General features: G+C 30.9%; 1 protein-coding gene across 1 annotated transcript in view; it reads right to left on the bottom strand.

Annotated features, from left to right (window-relative positions):
• Positions 1–6,130, bottom strand: part of LOC143243251 (RNA polymerase II-associated factor 1 homolog) — a 30,764-nt gene extending 24,634 nt beyond the window's left edge. The window contains exons 1-2 of the mRNA XM_076487099.1: positions 6,034–6,130; positions 4,233–4,295 (exon numbers count right to left, since the gene is read on the bottom strand). Of these exons, the coding sequence (XP_076343214.1) occupies positions 4,233–4,295; positions 6,034–6,130 (160 nt within the window). The remainder of the gene's footprint in view (positions 1–4,232; positions 4,296–6,033) is intronic.
• Positions 6,131–21,414: the final 15,284 nt, after the last annotated feature.

Here is a 21,414-nt window from a genome sequence, read left to right as displayed (position 1 = left end):
AACAATCAAGTCTATCCTTTTCTACTACTACTGTACTAACTAACCATACTAAATTTTTCATTTCCTCTTATTCTTTTTGTGTTAAATTTTCTCTGGCCCTCACCACTGTTTAGTTTTAGTTTAAAACCTCCCTTATAGCTAATAGTCTTAGAAAACAAGCCAGCTGCTACAGTATTTAAATGTAAACCACCCATTCCTAAAGCTCCCTTCTTCCGATGAACTTGATCGATACAAGTCCAGTCGGTCTGCTCATCCTTACAGTTTACTTACTAAAACCTAAACCTAACATTTAACCCTAGTGACCTACTTATAACTTCATTTACACAGTTAATTCTTGGTTATACTCTCCACCTGTTCTCCCACATAGCATAATCTAATTATTTTGTCCTCATTTACCAACAGATTATTCTAACCACATATCTTGTCGATAAATCACCTACAACTTCAATATCCTTCTCTGATCCTTTTGTTTTCATTATCTCCAACAGTTCATATGCAGAATCCAAATTCTGAAATTTCTTTGTCAACATAATAGGTTCATAACAAGTAAATTCATTAATTTTTACTCTAATACTAATAGCACTATTTCTACCATCCTGAAAGTCACTGTCATATGATATATCCCTTTCATATTAATAAATTATTTACCTTCTGACTACTGCTTCCATTTCCCATAATCTACAATTCTTTTCATTGCCACTAATTTTCTTTAGTACGTAGCGACCTGGCATATCTTTGTGCTTAAGGTACTATGCTTGTACTCTTGAGCGGCTAAAATGGGATTTACCGACTTTATAACGTCCTTTTGAATGAAAGAATACACACTAGTAAGGATGAAAGAGTGAGCATGTTATGTAACGGGTGGATTCGAACTCCCAATTCTTTGTTAATATTTATCCAATTTTTTCTTTTAATGTCTTGTGGGAAAACACTCATTAAAAAAATGAATAACATATATGTATTGTTTTCTGCATATTTTCTACGACTGTGATTGGACATCTACTTAGTAGAATTCAACAATAACTTGCAAGTAATGACGTCAATACTGATTATACAAAAGAGTATCTTAGCAACGTTAAACGTAGAGAAAAGAATTTCGGAAAGTTAGTGAAGAACAAGAAGCCTAAAAAATATTGATATTTCGTCTTATAAAAAGAGAAGTAAGATATTATAATGGAATTAACATTAAAAATTATTATTTTTGCTTAATTTATTTTATCTCTTTCAAATGTGAAAAACCTGTACTATTATATCCAGAAACGAAATAACACAGCAGTTCCTTTACACCACTTGTTTCCAACCGAAAACCCTCAGTCACTGCTTCTGTTAATTACGATTAGAGAGGCTAAAGCGATACAATTGTATCTGTAGGAAATAAAATCATAATATAAAACTAATACAGATGTCCTTTTAATTTGGGTTGTACGAGTTCTTGATAGGGGCCATTTCCAATGTAATACTGTATACTAGAAAGAAAATTTATGGAAATGAAACCAGCGAGAAATCGTTGTACTGATTCATGATGAGGAAAAACCCACTTGAGAAAAATGTATTCTAAAGTGGGCTGGTATTGGTATTAACTGTTTGTTTGTTTTGGAATTTCGCACAAAGCTACTCGAGGGCTATCTGTGCTAGCCGTCCCTAATTTAGCAGTGTAAGACCAGAGGGAAGGCAGCTAGTCATCACCACCCACCGCCAACTCTTGGGCTACTCTTTTACCAACGAATAGTGGGATTGACCGTCACATTATACACCCCCCACGGCTGGGAGGGCGAGCATGTTTAGCGCGACGCGGGCGCGAACCCGCGACCCTCGAATTACGAGTCGAACGCCTTAACACACTTGGCTGTGCCGGGCCAAGTTACTCTCTTGGAATGTTTTTCATAATTCTTAGACATAGTTTCTAGTCTTTTTTGTATTAATTTGGGTGAAAATATTCAAATTAATCAAAGATGTTGACCGTAGATATAAAGCAGACATGAGACTGATAAATGTTATTCAGTGGCGGTGTGATTTAAACATTCCAACTCAATACATTTAACTAACTGATCATTTAAATTTGTAAACATTACTTGTGATTTAAAAGTAAATTTATACTTACACAGAAAAAAAGGGAGAATTTTACCTATCGTCATAAAAACTTCCTGTGCAAACACAAATAAAACACCTTCTTAAATATTTCCATGAAGATGGTTATGTTGATACTTTTTACAATTTTATTTAATTTTTTATTTAGTTTATTTGGCACCACAAGATAACATCAACTGCCCTTGTGGATACATGTTAAGAGAAATCATGCCTGTAAGTTGTGAATATGGATATATTTTGTTTGTATTCAGTTCATCTTTTCATATAAAAATTTGAGGGGCATAATCTGTTTGGTAGAGATATGTCTTTATAGTAATTAAATGAGTAAACTCTAGATAAACAAGAAATGCATTTGGAATCTTCCCAACGTTAAAACTTTTACTGAAACGAAGTGTTTTTGCTAGTTTATTTTTAAGTATATTTTACACGAGACGGGAATTAAAACCCAACTACGAAAATGAATTTTTTTACACAGAGACACAATGCAACTTGGAATAGATCTAAAGAATATGTTTTATTATAATATGCGCAGTAAGCAGTATATGCAATGTTATTCTTGTGAATTTCAGTAAGAACGAAAATATTACAACAAGAAAACACTTACACTCATTACATCATGACATAAAAGACTACAAGTTACGTAAAATTTCTTCGGGTTTTACAAATGCTAGGTGTTGTTTAATGTCTAGTTTTGGTGTTCACTAATTGATGGCCCCATATTCGAGCACAATGTATCGCTGAATACGTTTCATACTTTTAACTGAAGGGTGTTTTAACTACCTTAATCAGTGTCGTTATTCGGTTAAAAATAGTTACGTAAGAGTGGTAACTACTGCTAATAGTTATCTGCATCCATTTGACAGTTGTAAATAAAGAACGGCTCTGTCTGAAACTTAGGAAGGACTTCAACTGGATTTTATACCTTCTGTCATATAATGTGCCATTTCTTCAGCTGTTGTTTATGAGACATTATTTCGGATGTTTTAACAGCTCTCTGTTAAGAAAAGTTATTATTATTATTACCACCATCGTCAGTATCTGTTGTTGTGAGGGCACTACTTCGAACACTTCCATGCCTGTTTTCTCTTCACTTATTACAGAAGTTAAGGCTCTATGTGCTATTATATAGTTTTATCACCATTATTTTTTCATCCTCCTCCTTTTGCTCTTGTATTCAGCGTTTCGTTGCATCGTATTTCAGAACAAATGTACGTATTTTATGCCATAAACGAAACATTAATATAAACGTCAATAAGTGCATTATGGGAAATACAACATGTCAAACTCTTGTTTAGTATTTTACCAATGTATAGAGGGTCGAACGCCCTCATTACCTGGCCGTTTCTACATTACAAGTTTTGTTGGACCAAGTTGCTAACGCATTTTCTTTCCGATTATCACAAAATAAAATCAGATGTAAATTTGAATTGAACGTGAATTATATTGAAAAATTTCATTTTCGCTAAAAATAATATTAACATTTTAATAACTGGGGTTCTGTTTTTCATACTTACCGAAGCAACCTTAAACTCTAAAACGCGTTTTCCTCACAACAAAACCACATCGGGTTATTTTTTGAGTCCACCGGGGAGATTTGAGAACCCCCGTTTTCGTCTTGTAAGTCTGAATGCTTCCCGCTGTAGACTGTAGATATGGCACATAATTTTTGATTTACAAGAAAGACAGAATAATATTCAGATTAAATGTTGCTATGAAAAACTTTTAATAACTCTTTAAATAATATTTCACTAACGAATAGTGGGATTCACCGTCCCATTATAACGCTCACACGCCTTAAAAGACGAGAATATTTGGTATAACGCAGATTCGAACCTGCGATCTTTAGATTACAAGACGGGTGCCTTAACCACCTGGCCAAACCGTGCCGTTTTACCATGACTCTGCGATAAGACCAAAACATGCAAATACCGTTTTCTGAATTAAACACAAACAATCTGAAATAAATACATATGCTGGCCAAATGTACACACATCATACAGTCCACATATAAACTATTTATTTAAAAATGGCTACTTAGTATGTTTTCCTTTTAAAATTAATATGATATTCTAATTGTACTTTTGTTGTTATAATAAAAATACAATTTGTTTGTGATATAATTTTAAACTTTAACTTTTTCATACCTATAAGTCTAAGTAACTTTTCACAGTTCCTGGTGGCTGTACTCAACCAGTTTCTTCTGCTCCCTCACTACTAGCTATTTAAAAAGGAGACAAACGTTAATTAAATGATTGATATTTTGAAATTAAGAACAAATTTACACAACTGGTTATCTTTGCTTTGCTCACAACGGATATCGAAGATTCTCATTGTAACTATTTCTTGAACGGTGAAACTTATGAAACCGGTAAAACAAGGAAATAAAAGTCATATATTCCAGTATTTTGGTTTTCATATCCACAAGAAAATCATTTCGATATTTTGGATATAACTCCCAGGAACAAGCGGTAAATATACGGACTTACAACGTTAGAAATCTGGTTTCGATACCCGTCACAGACAGAACGCAGAGAGCTATTTGTGTAGTTTTATCTTAACTTTATGGAGAGACAGAAATTTGGTTAAATATGTATATTTGTTTCACTAGTATAAGAAAAAAAGAATACCTTGGATCAAGCCTAAAAGCTTGAATAATACTCAGGAAAGGTCCAAAGAAAAAGGTAAAATATCTCTATTTTTTTATTGTCAAATATTAAAAGTACGAGCAAAATCTTTCAAAATTTGTGAAACGTTTTTCTAAAATATTTATTTTATCATTTGGTAGACCCAAGAACAAAACCGCCTCTACCTCCCACTTATCAAATTTACACCAATTGCAAAACTGCAATACAAGCATCGAAAGTATGGAATTAAAAAAAATCAACCTAAGTTCAGTTACTTCTCTTCGCCAGAACAACCACAAAAAAATTTCTCAAGCAATTTCAATTCAAAATCGGAGAAAAGAAATCTGCAAAGAAAATATTTCATATCAATATATTTATTTCAACACATGAATTTCCACTTTCTAAAACTGAACTTCTCGTTCCTTTTCAAGCACTAAACAAAGTCAGATGTCTTAGTAAAAAACTAAACAGTTGGTTTATCTTTACGAAAGCAAACTGAATCTGAATTTCGTTTCAAACTTTCAAATAATCAACTTACATGTCGCAATAGTGGCAATAATCATATATTTTGTACAAATTGTATACAACTTCCAGTATCATATCCATCAGGATGTAACAATTCAAATAGTAGTCTCAAGCGATTTAACGGAGAACAATCGTTACAATAACATTTCCTTTTGACGGCTCGCCCGCGTCGCGCTAAACATGCTCGCCCTCCCAGCCGTGGGGGTGTATAATGTGACGGTCAATCCCACTATTCGTTGGTAAAAGAGTAGCCCAAGAGTTGGTGGTGGGTGGTGATGACTAGCTGCCTTCCCTCTAGTCTTACACTGCTAAATTAGGGACGGCTAGCACAGATAGCCCTCGGGTAGCTTTGTCCGAAATTCAAAAAAACAAACAAACAAACAAAACCTTTTGACTGCTACGTCTAAAATATTTAAAGATCCAGTGTAATAGTTTTAGAAGCAAAGCAGCATTATCATCGGTTAACAATAATTTTCAAAACTTAATTATTGAAGTAGAAGAAAAAAGTCACATTTAATTTAATTGAAAACTCAATATACACACGGCATATTCATCTGATAAAAGCGACTAATCATGTACAAGTAGTAAATAAACATCTTCAACTCTTTACTTGTCAGACCAAATAAAGACCTCATGAGCCTAATATTTAAAGCCATAGTTATAGAGAACCACGAGAAAAATCCTGGACATTAGAAAGCTAACACATATCTTATATTCTGTATACGTAATAATGTTTTTACCAAACGAAAGTTAGTTAAAAAGGATCAAAATGTAGAAAGGAAACCATATTTATTACAAGCCAAACACATTGAAGACAAAGGAAAATCTTGTTCATCATCTCGTCGCGATCTAACAGCTGGGTTTCTTTCGTAAGCTTGGAAACAAATCAACATATTTTGGACTGTGTTTCAAATGATAATGAGCTATTGTCACCTCATGATAGAATATAAAATAATCTGACAACTGGAATAGACTACACACAGACAAAATAAGACAAAAATCGAATCTCACATCACAGCCAATCAGTTCTTCAAACTTAGTGGAATTGTTAATTTACAACCAACACCACAATTGGGTAAGGAAGGATTAAAAAAGTGAAATCATTTATTTAGTCTTATCCTATAGATGTACGTCTCAACGAACATTTGAATTAAACATCACCCTCACGTGCTATTATTGATTTTACTAGGCTAAACACGAAAGTTGGGAGTGTAAACACCTTTTGAGTTCTTACACTTTTAACATTTAGAAACATTCCCGTACCATGTTTAATAAGCGTATTTCAGATTTTAAAAAAATTATTACAAGTCTCGACATATTCTCACAAAGAAACATGTCTCTATTTCATGATTCATTAAATCTGTTCACTTTTTGATATTTCCAATTGTTCCCGGATATCATTGCTCTAATACGTCATGCGTAACACAATATTTTATGCTGTATTTTGTTCTTGTACATACTCTGCTATGACCAAAATGTCAATATTTTTATCTTCTACATGCTAATGTATACAATATTTTAGATCACGTTTTGTTTCTCCATTACAGTATCTCCCACGAAGAAAGTCGTATTTATAAATATGACAAGCCGTTTGGTTTGTTTATATCTGTAGTTTCTAAACAGTATATTTTCGTTTTCAGTTGCAGGATAGCGTACAAGTAAAGTGTACAGTTACAAGGTATTTTGTGACCAGGCTCAAATGGCTGGCATGTTAAAAACGATATTTGGAATTCATCCTTACTCATATGACCTTTATATTCTTTTTATGATTTAGTTACAAGAAATGTGATATTTGTCTATTATATTTCACAATACATTCCTATGGGATTCTACGTACATGATATATTTTGTTCCTTCATTAGTAGTTATTTAGGGTTAAAAAATAAGACGTTTATATTATTTCAAGCTTTAATATTATTTTCCATTTATTAAAGAGGCTGGTAATTTCATAACAAATTTCTGGTATGAAATGGTTTGTTTGTTTCTCTTTTTAATTTCGCGCAAAGCTACACAGAAGCTATCTGCGCTGCCATCCCTAATTTAGTAGTGTAAGACTAGAAGAGAGCATGAAATGATATGCCGGTAGAATGGATTTGGTTGTTATAATATATTGTGTGGTTTTGAACGTTAATACAAGCCCTATTATATAACTTTGGCCCAAACATTTAGGTAGTACGACATTTTCTAAGTAGTGCAATTCAGTTCTAAATCTTCTTTGTGAGTTCAGTGATTGTAGGATTCTCTATCTAAAACCAAAAAATAATCGTTCTATACATAACTTACATACATGTATTTAAATATCTGTGTGCGTATAACATGGAATAATTCGTAAAGATACTAGTTAAAATTTCCTTAGAAGTCAAATTGTTAATGAAAACAGCTTTATATTATTTTCTCTTCAGGTTTAAAATCAGACAAAAACCAATCACAATGTTACTGAAAAAAAATGCCTTTGTCAGGATACCACATTTTTTCCTAGGGTAATCAGTGACACCCTCTGTGAGCTCCAAGAAAAATCAGTTCCTCCTGTAGTTGTGACAAAAGGGACGCTTAACATTGCATTTTGTAATGCCGTGATATTAGTAAAACGTGTACATGCCATGAATCACGAGAATAATTATAGAATCTGTTGGATACAAAACAGAATGAGATACCAACTTGAAAACAAGAAATAAAAGCATTTTTTTACCTTCATTTTATTCTTATATGCTCTTGAAACAAAACACGTTAGAAGACTCTTCACCAAACATCTAATTTATTAATATATTTCGTGAGTGCAAATCTAACTAAATATGAAGGGATGATGTGTTCAGTTGATTAATTTCAGTTTGATTCATTAAAGGGTAAACAAAATTATTGAGACAAATATAATGAGATGATCCCTCAGAAAATAATGTAACCGTTAAATTAAAATTACAATAACAAACAGTTTGAACTGATAAAGATGCCATAACAAAGAACGAGGTTCATCATGGCCAGGTGGGTTAACGCATTCTACTCGTAATCTGTGGGTTACGGGATCGAATCCCTGTCGCACCAAACATGCTCGCCCTTTCAACTGTGGGGACGCTATAATGTGAGGTTCAATCCCATTATTCGTTGATAAAGAGTAGCCCAAAAGTTGGCGGTGGGTGGTGATGACTAGCTGCCTTCCCTCTAGTCTTACACTGCTAAATTAGGGACGGCTAGCAAAGATAGCCCTTGTGTACCTTTGTACGAACTTAAAAAAAGAAAGGACGATACAATGTAGTGATTAAAGTCATAGTGTACCTCCTGTAGAAGCTGCTGTTATTGTGTTTTGAATTTAATTATTTAATCTAGTAGATTCCTAGATATCAAAGCAAAACTAGTTTAGATGTTATTTAATTTTGCAGAAATCAGAATTTTTTATCTTAACTTAGGTGAATCTGGGGCAAACAATAATACAAGCTGTAATAAACAAGAAGAATCAGTTCCTTCAGGGATTATTAAACCCAAAAGGTATGTATTCTCAAGTAAATCCTGACTTTTAGCTAAGTGGTTGCCAGGACGCTCTGCTCACAATACCCGGAAAGCTGTCTTGAGCTCCTGTCACACCAAACACATGAAACCCATTTAGCCGTAAGGGAAAATTAAAATATGACGGTCAATTTCATTATTCGTTGATCTAAGAGTAACCCAATAGTTGACAGTGTTTGTGTTGACTTGGTGTCTTTCCTTTAGACTACAATTGCTGAAAAGATGGTTGGTGTAATTTAGAAAGAATGAAGGTAAGATGATAAATAGTTGTACACTCTGAATAAAGTAATGTTTATTTTATCTTTCTTTAATGTTAGTTTATTTTTAGTATTGGTTAAATTGTTTGATTATTATATATTTGTTTATGAGGATTATTTTGCATTGTTATCTTAAGTTATGTGTTTAGAACAAAACTAAACCTTCTAAACAGCTGAATCTTGTGTTTAGGATTATAGCAAAAACTTTGCTTGCATTGAGGGTTCCATGACAGATGAATCAATACCTTCTGATCATCATAAGTATGGTGGTATGTTAGATGTACATAATATTCATTACTCATTTAATTTTTATTTGAACTATGTAGGTATTTTGTTTTGAGACAGAAGTTGGAAAAAGTTGTAGATTTTATTACCAAAAAAGTTTCTCTCCACAGATGTTTTTTATTATAGTAATATATTAAACATAACCTGAGAATTCTCTGTATTAATACCATAATTATTAATGAATCAGTTTTAACTGTCGAGAGTTTAATAATAGTTGAATGTCTGTTGTGGAGTCAGTTAATCATACATGCATACAATTTGCACATATTCACAAGATGATAGGTTCCAATGCTTTAAATTGAATAAATATTCTTAGATTTTCATCTCCACGTGTAATGTGAGAGTAATAAAACATTGAATACAAAGTAGATAAATATTATCAATATATTATTTTTCTAAGGTAGATAGAAATAAAATCTTAAATTTATGGTATAATGTTTATAACTAAAATTCTATTTTACATTTTGAAGTTAATAATCATGAATGTGTTAGTTAATTTAGCCATAATTAGTTTCATTTAGTAGAAAACCACTTAAATTCAGAATGTTTGTTTATTCATATATTTAACAGTGCTTACCACAAATTTGCACAATTAATTGATACTTTCTTGCATATAAATACGATAGTTTTCCTTAACCCTTTTTTTATGATAACTAGGTGTCTAGGCTTTTTATAATGAAAGAACACCTCATATCTGTTAAAGCATGTCTTGTTAGTTGGCATAACTAAGAATATTGGTACTTGTAGGAATATCATGAAGTATATATTTTGTATAGGTTGATCTGTAAGTAATTTTGAAAATTTTATATTTAAGGTTGTTCTATGTGTAAGCATCTTTATAACAGAAGTTACATATTGTTTTAACTACCAGCTTTTAGTTGTACTTATGAGATAAAATTCATGATTTTTGTTTGTGTTGAAATATCTTTAAGTCATTCAATCAAAGTAATTTTTTTAGAAATATGTAAAGCATATAAGTGTTTGAGTAATTTTGCACAGTAATTATATGTTCAGAAGTTACACTGTGCACAAAAGAAGCTTCTCTACCACAATAAAAATACAACTGTTCATGAGTAGTTTGTTGAACCTGATTCTAAAAATTGTTGAATATTACTGATCACCTCTAGTTTTTGAGCGATGTTAGGTTTATTCTAAATATTCTTATATATTGTGAAAATAACTCTCTGATAACTTTATTTATTTATTGAAAATTGCATTTAAGAATGTTCAAAAACTGAAAATACACTTAAGCTATATTTAAAACTTTCATCATGGTATTATTTTTTGTTTCTTTTTACAAAATACCTGACAGACTTGTTGTATCTTTTATATATGTTTTTAGTTTCATGCTATAAGAATCAACAGTAATCTTCCATCATCACAGGATTCCACTGTCTTTCTTTATGTTACTGTTCTATTATAGACATAACTTGAGGGAAGTGCTCACCAAGATTATTGCTCACTGCACCTAGATATTTGATAATAAGCTTAATTAAAAGTGTGAGAAGTGTAACTGTAGTGACATCTTGGACCCAGTTTTCCTCTTGTTCTCAGAGATATCATTAATCGTCACAACATAGTTTTCATCTCTGTAAATTCCTAAGAAAATTTTAACAACCAGTTTGAGTGATTTCCTCACAGTAAGTTCTTTCTGACTGAGTAATGTTTCAAAATCACCATTCATCAGCACTTCCCAAATTTGTGGCCCAACAAAAATACGACCTTTTAGTTTTTACTTCACTAAATTTTTCAAACTTATAAGACAGATGGAGTGAGGGAAGAAACATATCTTGATGATTCACTGAAAGTTGGAACTCAACTTTCTGTTTTCCCGGAACGTAATTCTCTCACCGGTCTTTCCTTTTTATTTTAAATGAATTTTATGATATAGACTATCCAAGACAGACAAAAAGCTACAGTGTTTGGTATACTTACTTTATAGACTTAGCAGTAGTGGATATTTGATTGCTTCAGGAATAAGCTGCATGTTCTACTATGTTCACAGCATTAATAACAGGAACCAATGGCTTAGTGTTCCCATTATGTAAAAGCACAGTTTTCACACTAACTTTAGATGAATTGGTAAAATGTTTTCTTTCTTGAGAGTATATTCAGTACTTGATTCTTCAATTAGTGCATCAACATTTGTACAGAAACACAAAGTATCTTGCATGCTGCAGTGAGAAGCAAGACTTTTATGATAAATTCCATTGCCGTAAATGAAAGTTCCCCATGCTGTTTCAGTATAAAACAAGTCACAAATCTGATCATTTAGCTCATCTTGTGTGATCAGATGAGGCAGTTTATGCTGAGATGCCACAGGGGTAAAATTACTAAATGAAGGAAGTAAAGATCATTCATTGTCTTTTTTGCAGTATAACTTCTATTTCCCACTTTGCTGCTGTATGTGACACAAGAAAATCATCCCCATGAGGTACTGGTTTCATCACAATCTCTGGATATTTAGTGTATTGTTTAGTTTTGTCTGAATATCCAGAAATATTAATGCAAAAATAACAGTAAGTTAGATGATCTTTGGGCTCACACTGTATCACTGAAATTGTCAATGACACAATTGCTCTTCTTTTATTTAGCCACTGTGTGAAGCCAGATTTGGAAACTGTACAACACAAATGTAGCATAAACTGTTTAGGTGGTTTTTTGGACTTTACTTGAGGTGAAAGTGATTATATCACAGGTATGATGTGAGGAAGATGGACTTTGTTTTGAGTGTGCACAGAGCCAGACAAAGTAACCAACTGAGTGAGTGAGTGAAAAGCAGTTGAGAGAGAGGTGTATCACTCTGCCCATTTTAAGCTCAGTTGAGGGGCTCCTCAAATGTTCCTGGGCAGAAAAGGTGAACATGGGAATGAAGCAAAATTGGTGCAAGTCATTATAATTTTATCAAGAACAAGTAGCACATATGAACAATATATATGGAGTTTTACACCAATACAATACAGTTACTGTTTGAAGTTATCAAAAATAAATTCCTTTTGTTCATTAAACTTTCTATGTAAACTTAATTTCACAGTATAAACCTATTGAACTGAGCTGATTGTATGGTATTACACATATTGTTGATAAAGTAGTGAGATACTACAGTGTCTTAAAATCTAGAGGTGTTGGACAAATTCTGATTACATATCTGAAACCAAAACTATTTAATTACCAAGAATCACTTGAGTTTTCTCTAGTAGCAAATGATTTGTTATGCAGTGTTACCTAACACATTGTTTAGGGCAAATTTGTGTGTGTGCAGACTTGTAAAAGAGTTGATTGATTGATGAATTTGTGTTATAAAGATAAAAAGTTTTTTTTGTTTTTTACTTTACAATGGTGTGTTTACACTTTATATTTTATAATGCATGCTTTTGAACCAATGTTTATTTATTTATGAAAAGTGTATAACTACCTTTCAAGTTGTTTTAGAAATAAATTATTGATAAAAAATACAAGTTTCAAATAATGCAACATTTTTTAAAGGGTCTTATTTTTTTTAGGTATGTCTTGTTCAGGCTTGTGAATGAAAAGGATTTGTACAATTTTAATAATATAATTTACTAATTTTTTAAAATATTATTAATTTGACCTGTCCATACTTTTAGTGTGAATTAATGTTCTTTATTCCCTTAAGGGTGAGAGAAGCAGACAAAAAGAAAAATATATTTTCAGCATTAAAAAGAATCAATGAGACAAGAAGAAGTTGGTAGAAACCGTCCTAAAACAGCTCAGACAGTTAACATCAAACAGTGATTAGTATAATTGTACTTAATTCTTCCCTTTGTTACATATTTTGGTTTCCTATAATTACTGGCTTGATGGAAAGTATCCATTCAGTTTTTTGTGTGTTTAATGAATTAGTAAAATGTGACTGTTCAATGTCAAGAACATTGATATCAATTATTCTGAGAAGTGACTGAACCAGGCTTTCAGTTAACATTAATAAAATATAAAGATTCTTATCATTACCACAGTTTTGTTAAAAATGGATAGTTCTAGCAGCAGAGCTTACCATATTAATGTCTGCCATAAAGGGAAATTAGGCCAAGAAGTGCACTTTCTACTTATTTCTAACAAAATGTATTGACCAGTTTTTGATTGTTTGGCTATATAGTTTTAAAATTTTGTGAGAGACAAAAATGCTTATGACACTAAATTATTAAAATTATTTGACCCATGTGTTGCTTTATTTCTCAGTTTTAAATTGCTTTTTGTTTAGCCCATTTATTGTGTTATAGAATAGGGAAAGAGTGTGATTCTGAGGGAAGTTTGATATTATAATTAAATTGTGATCGTAACACAAATAATAAAAAAGAAAGACATTAAACACGGGTCAGTGTTATAGTTCTCTTCTAATTTTCCATTTGATTTAATAGCTAGCTCATAACTGTTTGGTCTCAAGGTAATATATAGATAGTAGATAATGAACTTGAATCATCTAATAAACTGTTGTTGTGACAACTGAATTCCTTGTGTTTTCTGAATATAACTTAACAACTAATTGTAAAGTTACAAACAGATATTAGAATATAAACAAACCTCGTAGTCTAATAAATAGCAGCTATGATAGATCTAAACTGTCTTCTTTATGATTCAACACACTGATATAGTTGTGTTAAGAGAGTCATCTGTATAAACAATATCTGTTAAGATGTGTTTTCAAAACAAACACCAAGGGCCTTTATGAGATTTTTAGAATGGTACTTAATACAGTTTTTCAAGTGTTGTCCCAGTTATTACTGGAATAAACATCTTCATGTGGATGCAAAGTAAAATTGCCAACCTGGTATGTGGTGAAGTAAAATGGTGAGCAGACAATACAGGAGAGAACAGTTAGTATTATGTACAATAATTTAGGTATAGTTGACTGGTATGCTGTAACATAATGAAGGGTGCTAATAATACATTGTGTTATAATAATCCATAAATGGCTAAATGATTGTTACTATACCACAACTGCTGCAACCTAATGGTAGACACTAGAAAAACACAGTACTATGACAATGAAAAAAAAGGGTAATGTGATTGTTACCCTGCTAATATGGTATACTCTAATATAGTGGGAGATGCTAAAAACAAACAAACAGTACTACAACCATGAAAAAGTGGCTAAATGATTGTCACTGTGCTGTACCTTGATGTTGCTATAAGGTGACTGTTTTGTGGTGCTAAATAATTTGACAAAGTTGTTTTCCAAACTAATGCAGAAGAGCATATGATGTTACTACTATAGAATAATTCAGTTTGTTTGTTACATATACAAAACAAATATGTCTGTAGTAATATTACAAAGTAGTATAATTTGTATAAACAGACTTTTCATCCTCTACTTACATCAGACACTTATAGCTGGCAGCTGGTTTTACTCAATATTAAACATATTTACGTGCTGTGTATCTGAAAGCCAGTGTTCAGTTTATTTTGAAATCTCACACATCTCATGTTTGTAAGAAATGTTTGGTAGGATAGTCTACAAATGGGAAAAGAACTTTCAAAGAATCTTAAAAATAGGAATAATGTTTGACATGTTTCTCTAATAATTTGACACTGAAAGAAGTTAGTTGTGCTTAACTTTCATGAAACATTTAAAGTTGTGCCTTTTACTTGTCATATAAGTATGCTACTGGTTGAATTGTAATTGACTAATTAGATAAAATAATTATTAGCTATGTTGTACTGTACATTTTAGGCTCATAATGAATGATACATCATCAGGTTATTATGGGGTATAATTTTCAACAGTTTTTGTACTTTACATTAAATAAACCCCACTATCTGGTAGATGGTGTAGTTAAATACTTTTCCTTTGCAAAGAGGTTTTAGTGGAATAGTCCATTGCAGTTAATAATAAGGTAATATAATTTACTGTGTTTGTGTGAATAATACATACTTCATGAAAAATATGTTAATATCCATTTTTTTTCATAATTACAGTCATTAAGTGTTGCTTTTTTTTAATATCATTCATGCTTTTTCATTTATAAATTTGACTGCTCATGGGAGAGATGTAATTAAACATTAAGGTTTTTTTTTTGTCTCTAGCACTATACTGTTTCTGCTTCTGTTTGTTTAATTTGTTTGTTGCATGAAATACCAATTTTGAAGATCCCAAACTTGTAGATGTTTACAGCACTAGAACTACTAGTAAACATTTGTTAATGAAGAAGAATTTTTGTAACATTACTCCTGTTACTGATTGTAAACAGAAGACTTAGTACTCGTGATTTGCATATTAATTTATGTTAGTACAAGTATAGTACTATATCATGTTGTTGTTTTTTTAATTCATGGAATACCTATTGTGAATCATATTAGATACTCAAGAGATTCAGACAAATGAAAAAGGTACAGAGCAATATACAATTCTAACAAAAGATAGCCATGTTTAGATAGTGAGTAAAAAACTTTCATGTTTTGTTTTTGTTATTTGTTGTGAAAAAAAGTCAGAGTGGCCTTTTAACTAATATAAAACAATTTGTTAATGATAGTGCAAGTTCCCTTGCACAGGCTTTCAACAGTTACAGAGATTAGTGATAAGGGTTAACATTTTCTGTGACCATCAGTTGTCTTAATGGTTCAAAATATTTGTAAGCTAATAACCATCATGAAGGGTGGAAACTTCTGTAAGGTATCAGCCTCTGTGTTTCTTAAATGTTTTCACAAAAACTCTTAGTTGTTTACAATCCATTTTGTCAGGTTGGACTTCAATGGTCACATCATGATTCAAACTGCTTACTCTTAAATGTTCATTATTTAGTTGTTTCTTGTCCCAGCCTTTTGTATTACTTTGTTTTGACCATAGGCAATTTTTTTATCAGAATAGTATGTTACTGTGGACATGAATAATTAGTGTAAATATGTGTATATTGCTTTGATGTTTTGAACTATGAAGTGCTTCTTTATGTTTAGTTTTACATTTCTGGAAACAGCTAAAACCATTTAACTCAATTGGGATTTTAACACTCGTTAAAAGGTTATAAAATTTGATAATATTGTCATGCTTTTGCTTTTGTGTAAATAATAAAAATTTATCAGAGAAACTAACTTTAAAACATAATATTTACAAGTAGATTTCAAATAAAACAAGTCAGAACTATTTTTGTGTGTGTGTGTGTTTGGAAAATATTTTATTAATCATTATAAACTTATAACTGCTACAAAGAAACTGTATAACATACTTATTTTTCTGGTTGTGTTAGATGTTGATATTTTTCAGTTTGAAGAAATTAAGTTTTGTGGAATGTTTTTTTGTTTAGTAACTAAGAAAGATATTTATCTGTGTTGTACATTGTATGTTTTTTTTGTTTGTGGGGTACATTTGTTTTCTACAAAATAGTTTATTGTAACTATCTGTTTATACCTTTGTTGCTGAGTTTTTGGGAGATAGTTTTCAAGTGCCTTTTGTGTGCAAACCAAACAATTTCCATAAAATCAGTTTATAAATTTTTGGTAAATTTATCCTATTTAATAACACCATTTTTTTTGCTTGAGTTGTATATAGAGCAATATTTATATGTTTATGTACACAGTATATTTATTATTTGTTTTGGTTTCTGAAAATATTGGATTGATGAATGGATAGAATACATTAAAAGTTAATTGTACACTTAGTGTTGTTTTGTTAGCTGGTGTTAATTTTTAATGTTTTAAAAGTAATTTGTTTGTATTAACCAGTACTATATTATATGAAACTATGTTGTTTTATCCAATAACAAACAAGCATACTTCAATAAGATGTTGGTTGTTGTTTTTTAAGTTAAGAAATAATAATACAGTTGTTAACAGAATGACTAGTACACAGTTTTCAAAAAATGTTTTGTAGATTGTTTTTTTATTATAGGCTGTGTGTGACTTACAGATATTGCTGTATAGTCACAGTTCTTTGTAGTAACATTTACTATGCAACTCTAGATACATATACTTCTCCCTCAAGTACTTTTGTCAGACATCATTTCATTTGTAGGTCATAAAAACGTGATGAATATAATCTACAGCCTTTGTTATGTTTGTTTTTAACAACTAAAATAAGAAGACAATTTTTATGATACACTATCAAGATGTTCCTCTCATTTGATACTTCTGCTTATAATGACGTAAAATTATTTTTATGGAAGTAAACATCACAACTTTATTCAACATACATTATTATTGTGGCATTATATTTTATTTCATAACATTCAGTTTGAGATGTTTTAAGGATAGTTTGGTACAGCTGTAGCAATGTATCCTTGTCTGATAAATTTTTTAGTGTTTCTCTTTCTTTTGTTCATGCAATCATATGTCCTAATGTGTTATTAAATACAGTGATTGTGAAGGAAAAAGAAAATTAATTTTATTTTTAACATTTTCCAAGAGACAATAATGTATGTTTTCAACTAATGTTTAGTAAAGTTTCCATCCAAAGAAATGAAAATGAAATATCAACTTCAGAGTGGAAATTAACATTCATTCAGAACAAACTTTCATCTATTAAAGCATCTTATTGTTTAAATTTTTATTGTTTTGCTATATTAAGATTCTACTGAATTGTTTTGGACAATGCGAATTATTCTAGAAAATGCCTGCAATAAAGTTTTTAAGGTTGTTACTGAAATACTTTTTTTATCTTCAAATTATGACTTCTTGCATGTTAAAATATTATAAATGTTTTTATATATGAAAAATGCGTATCAGTTATAAAGAAATAACTTCATATACAAATGTTTTAGAATAAACTGCATTAAAAACCTTTACTGTAAGTTGTGTTTGTTCATGTCTTTACCTTGGGAAACAAAACCTGTACTTCAGTCTTTCAGAGTTCTACTTGATATGTATTTTAAGTGTTATATTTTTTTAAAGATTTTTTAATCTTTAACTATTATGTTTAGAATTTTCCTTTCTATAGACTTTCTTCATTCTTATTTTGTCCTGCTATACTGAACAGCACTTGCATGATGGTGGCACTCTTTTCATTAGGATAACAGTTGTTAGGTATTTTTATAGTATTAGGTTGTTGTTTATTTGTAACATTTCTGTATGTATCAAGAGAGTGTCATAAACCTGACATCTATATTTATATGTATGTTCCTTCTTGCTTGAAAGATTATCTTTTTCATGCTAATAAAACCCTTCCCAGAAATGTTTTTCTGTAAGAGTTTTTCCAAATATTACTTACTTACTTGTCATTTAAATGTTAAAATAAAAATTAAATTTTGAAGAAGTTGGAACATTCACATAAGCTAAAATGATACAGGATATTTTAATATTTAGAGTTATTTGCTTGAATCATTTCATGATATTATTCATTATGATGAAGAGGATTTAACAATCTGGATTAAACAGAAGTTTATTTATACATTGCTATTTATCTTTAGTTAAGACATTTTTACATTTTTCTGTTAGAGATTCCATCTTTTGATTTCCCATCCTATGTTACAATCCTGGTCATTCCCTTCCTTGGTGATCACGTTTGTATGTATATCTTCCTCCTTAAATAGCTGATTGGCAAATAGCAGGATTTTACACCAGCTGTTATTATCTTTGAAGGAAGTTCACTGAATAAAGTAAATTAACATTTTTCCAGGGATATTTTTAGCATGATACAGCCATGTTCTCAAAGCTCTCTTTGCCTTCAATTGTAAATTCAAGAAGGTTTACTGTTAGTAATAGGGATAACACAAGATGAGTCTGTAAAAATATTTTTTATTTTTTTACTTCCAATAAAAAACTTGCTTACAAGAAAATGAGGACAGTTTTACACTATTAACTCATCACCTCTTTTCTATGCCTTTTTTCAAGAAGCTTCCACCAATAAAAAAATAACTTCTCATCCTAGACCTGTAGTACTGTTATCTAGTGTCGTTCTATTTACATTTTTAATATTTTCATCGAGTTTTCTCTTTATTAGAAATTGCTAATTTACTATATTTAACATACATATTGTTTGCAAATTTTTTGTGAACTTTATTTGCATTGTCATGTTTTTCTGTTGTCAAATATATCAATCCCAACAGTTATGACAAGTTGAGCAGAATGTGTATTTACTGGGAATCATTGAGTGTTTTCATTCTGCTTTGACTCCTTTTCATTTTGTGTGCAAAAAATGGAAGAATCTTTAAATATTATGTTCATATTTCAACAGCAATGTTTGTTACTTTAAAATTCTTATCGTAAGTCCACAAGAAATGGCTGAAGCTCACAACTAAAATTCAAAGTATTCAAAATTATCATTCCTATTTTAAAATTTAATAATTAACTACTTAAGGAAATACAATCATGTAGTTTTCTTTCTTGCAGCACAACTCATCAGATTTTATTGACATGTTGATAGACTTCTACATGTGCACCATTAGTGGCTCTCAGCAGGTTTAACTGATGTTTAATTTCAGTCAATGTTTGCTGCAACATCTCAATATCAGCAGCTCTGACATTTGTTATACTGGTCTTTAGCTCTGAGATGTTTGCTGTAGATGATACATGATGTCCTTAGCAAACCACCTTACATTTTTTGTTTGTAATAATGTTGCACCACAGTTACTGACTTGGTCTATACAAGCTAACCAATGTATTTGTATATTACAAAAAAAAAAACAACCTTTTCTCTGATAGAGGATTGTAATCCAATGTTGAAGAACCTTGTTTTTTTGGTTGTTGTTGAATATACAGTTTTGAAAGAAAGTTGTAGTTATAATAATTTTAATTTTTTTTAACAAGATATTGGTGATGACTCAAGGTTGACTGTGTTTTGCTTTTAATCCCAGGACTCCATAGATTGAGCTGGTTTTAGCAACTCTTTATACTTTCAGTCTCTCATTATAAAATCTGCATGTCTACCTAAGTACCCCAACTTTGCAATGCCTTCGTATATCACTGGATTGAAATGTTATTTTATTTAATAGAGAAATCTATATCCTAATTAAATGTCATTTTTTGTGTCAGGATGAAAATGATAATAAAATCAAAGGATTTCGTTTTCAATGTTTACATATGTATTATAACTTCATGTTTGTTTCAGTTCTTCATTAATGACATAGGAAAATCATGTTTTTTTAACTATATTATAACAGTAATGCTATATTATTCAAAAGATTTGGAAGCTGATTTGAATAGAATAAAGGGAGAATTGATTAATTGTTAAATCATGATTTTTCCAAGTCTTCAATTTATGAAGTTACGTTTAAATGAACAGTTGTATATTTCTGCACAATAATCTTGTTTTGTGTGTACTACATATGTAAAAATAGCCCCTTGTTAAATAAATTTGGTACAAATTCACAGAGCATATGCTTTTCTTGTTAATATTAAGTAGTTATAAACAATGCACCACAAATCCAGTGGAAGCAACTGTGATAATCTGAAATTTAATTATAGCATACAGACTGTGATCTGTGCAAAACTATTGATGCTGGATTTAGTTTTCTGAAAGACGTGTGTAGCTATTTTTTAAAATTAATTTACAGCGGGAAAAACATACGCACAAGAAATGATGAAAAGCAAATATTTGTAACTATTATTACTTTGTAAAGTGGTATGTCTGCAGATTTACAAAGCTCAAAACTGAGCTGTAATACCTATGGTGGCAAAAGCACAAAGATTGTGTGGTTTTGTGCTTAACTACAAACAATTGCATTATAAAGCAAAATTAAAAGCATTGGCCATCTGTGATTAATGGAAGCGGTGCTTAAATAAAATGTGTAAATAAAAGAAAAACATGATTGACAGAATCAACAACTTTGAGAACGTTACAAAGCTACAGGAAACTTTCACAACACGTTTTGACTATTACAAAACAATCTGTGTGTTGCCTACCAAGCATAAAATGGAAACAAGAATGCAGAGATGTCTGTGCTTCGTGTTATATTTGCTTGGTGGTTCTCTGTGCACAAGGTAAAATAAAATGCAATGCAATTATTCCATGAAACAGTAAATGAGTTCCTTAAACAGAAACTCTACAAGAAGTGATGCTTTAAGCTTAGTTTGTCATGTGACTCAATGTGCTACAGTTTTGAATGTTTTTAAATATAATGAAGTGAAATGTAAATTACAGGAAAGTTAGGTATATAATATTTGCATACTTCAACACTCTTGTCCCCTTATTTTAGGCTTGTTTTCAAGACAACTTTAATTTACATTTATCCCCAATTAACATGTTACAA

Source organism: Tachypleus tridentatus, unplaced genomic scaffold, assembly GCF_004210375.1.
Source record: "Tachypleus tridentatus isolate NWPU-2018 unplaced genomic scaffold, ASM421037v1 Hic_cluster_2, whole genome shotgun sequence".
In the NCBI taxonomy this organism is placed as follows: domain Eukaryota; kingdom Metazoa; phylum Arthropoda; class Merostomata; order Xiphosura; family Limulidae; genus Tachypleus; species Tachypleus tridentatus.
Note: the sequence above shows the minus strand (reverse complement) of the source record. Positions and strands in the feature narration are given on the sequence as shown.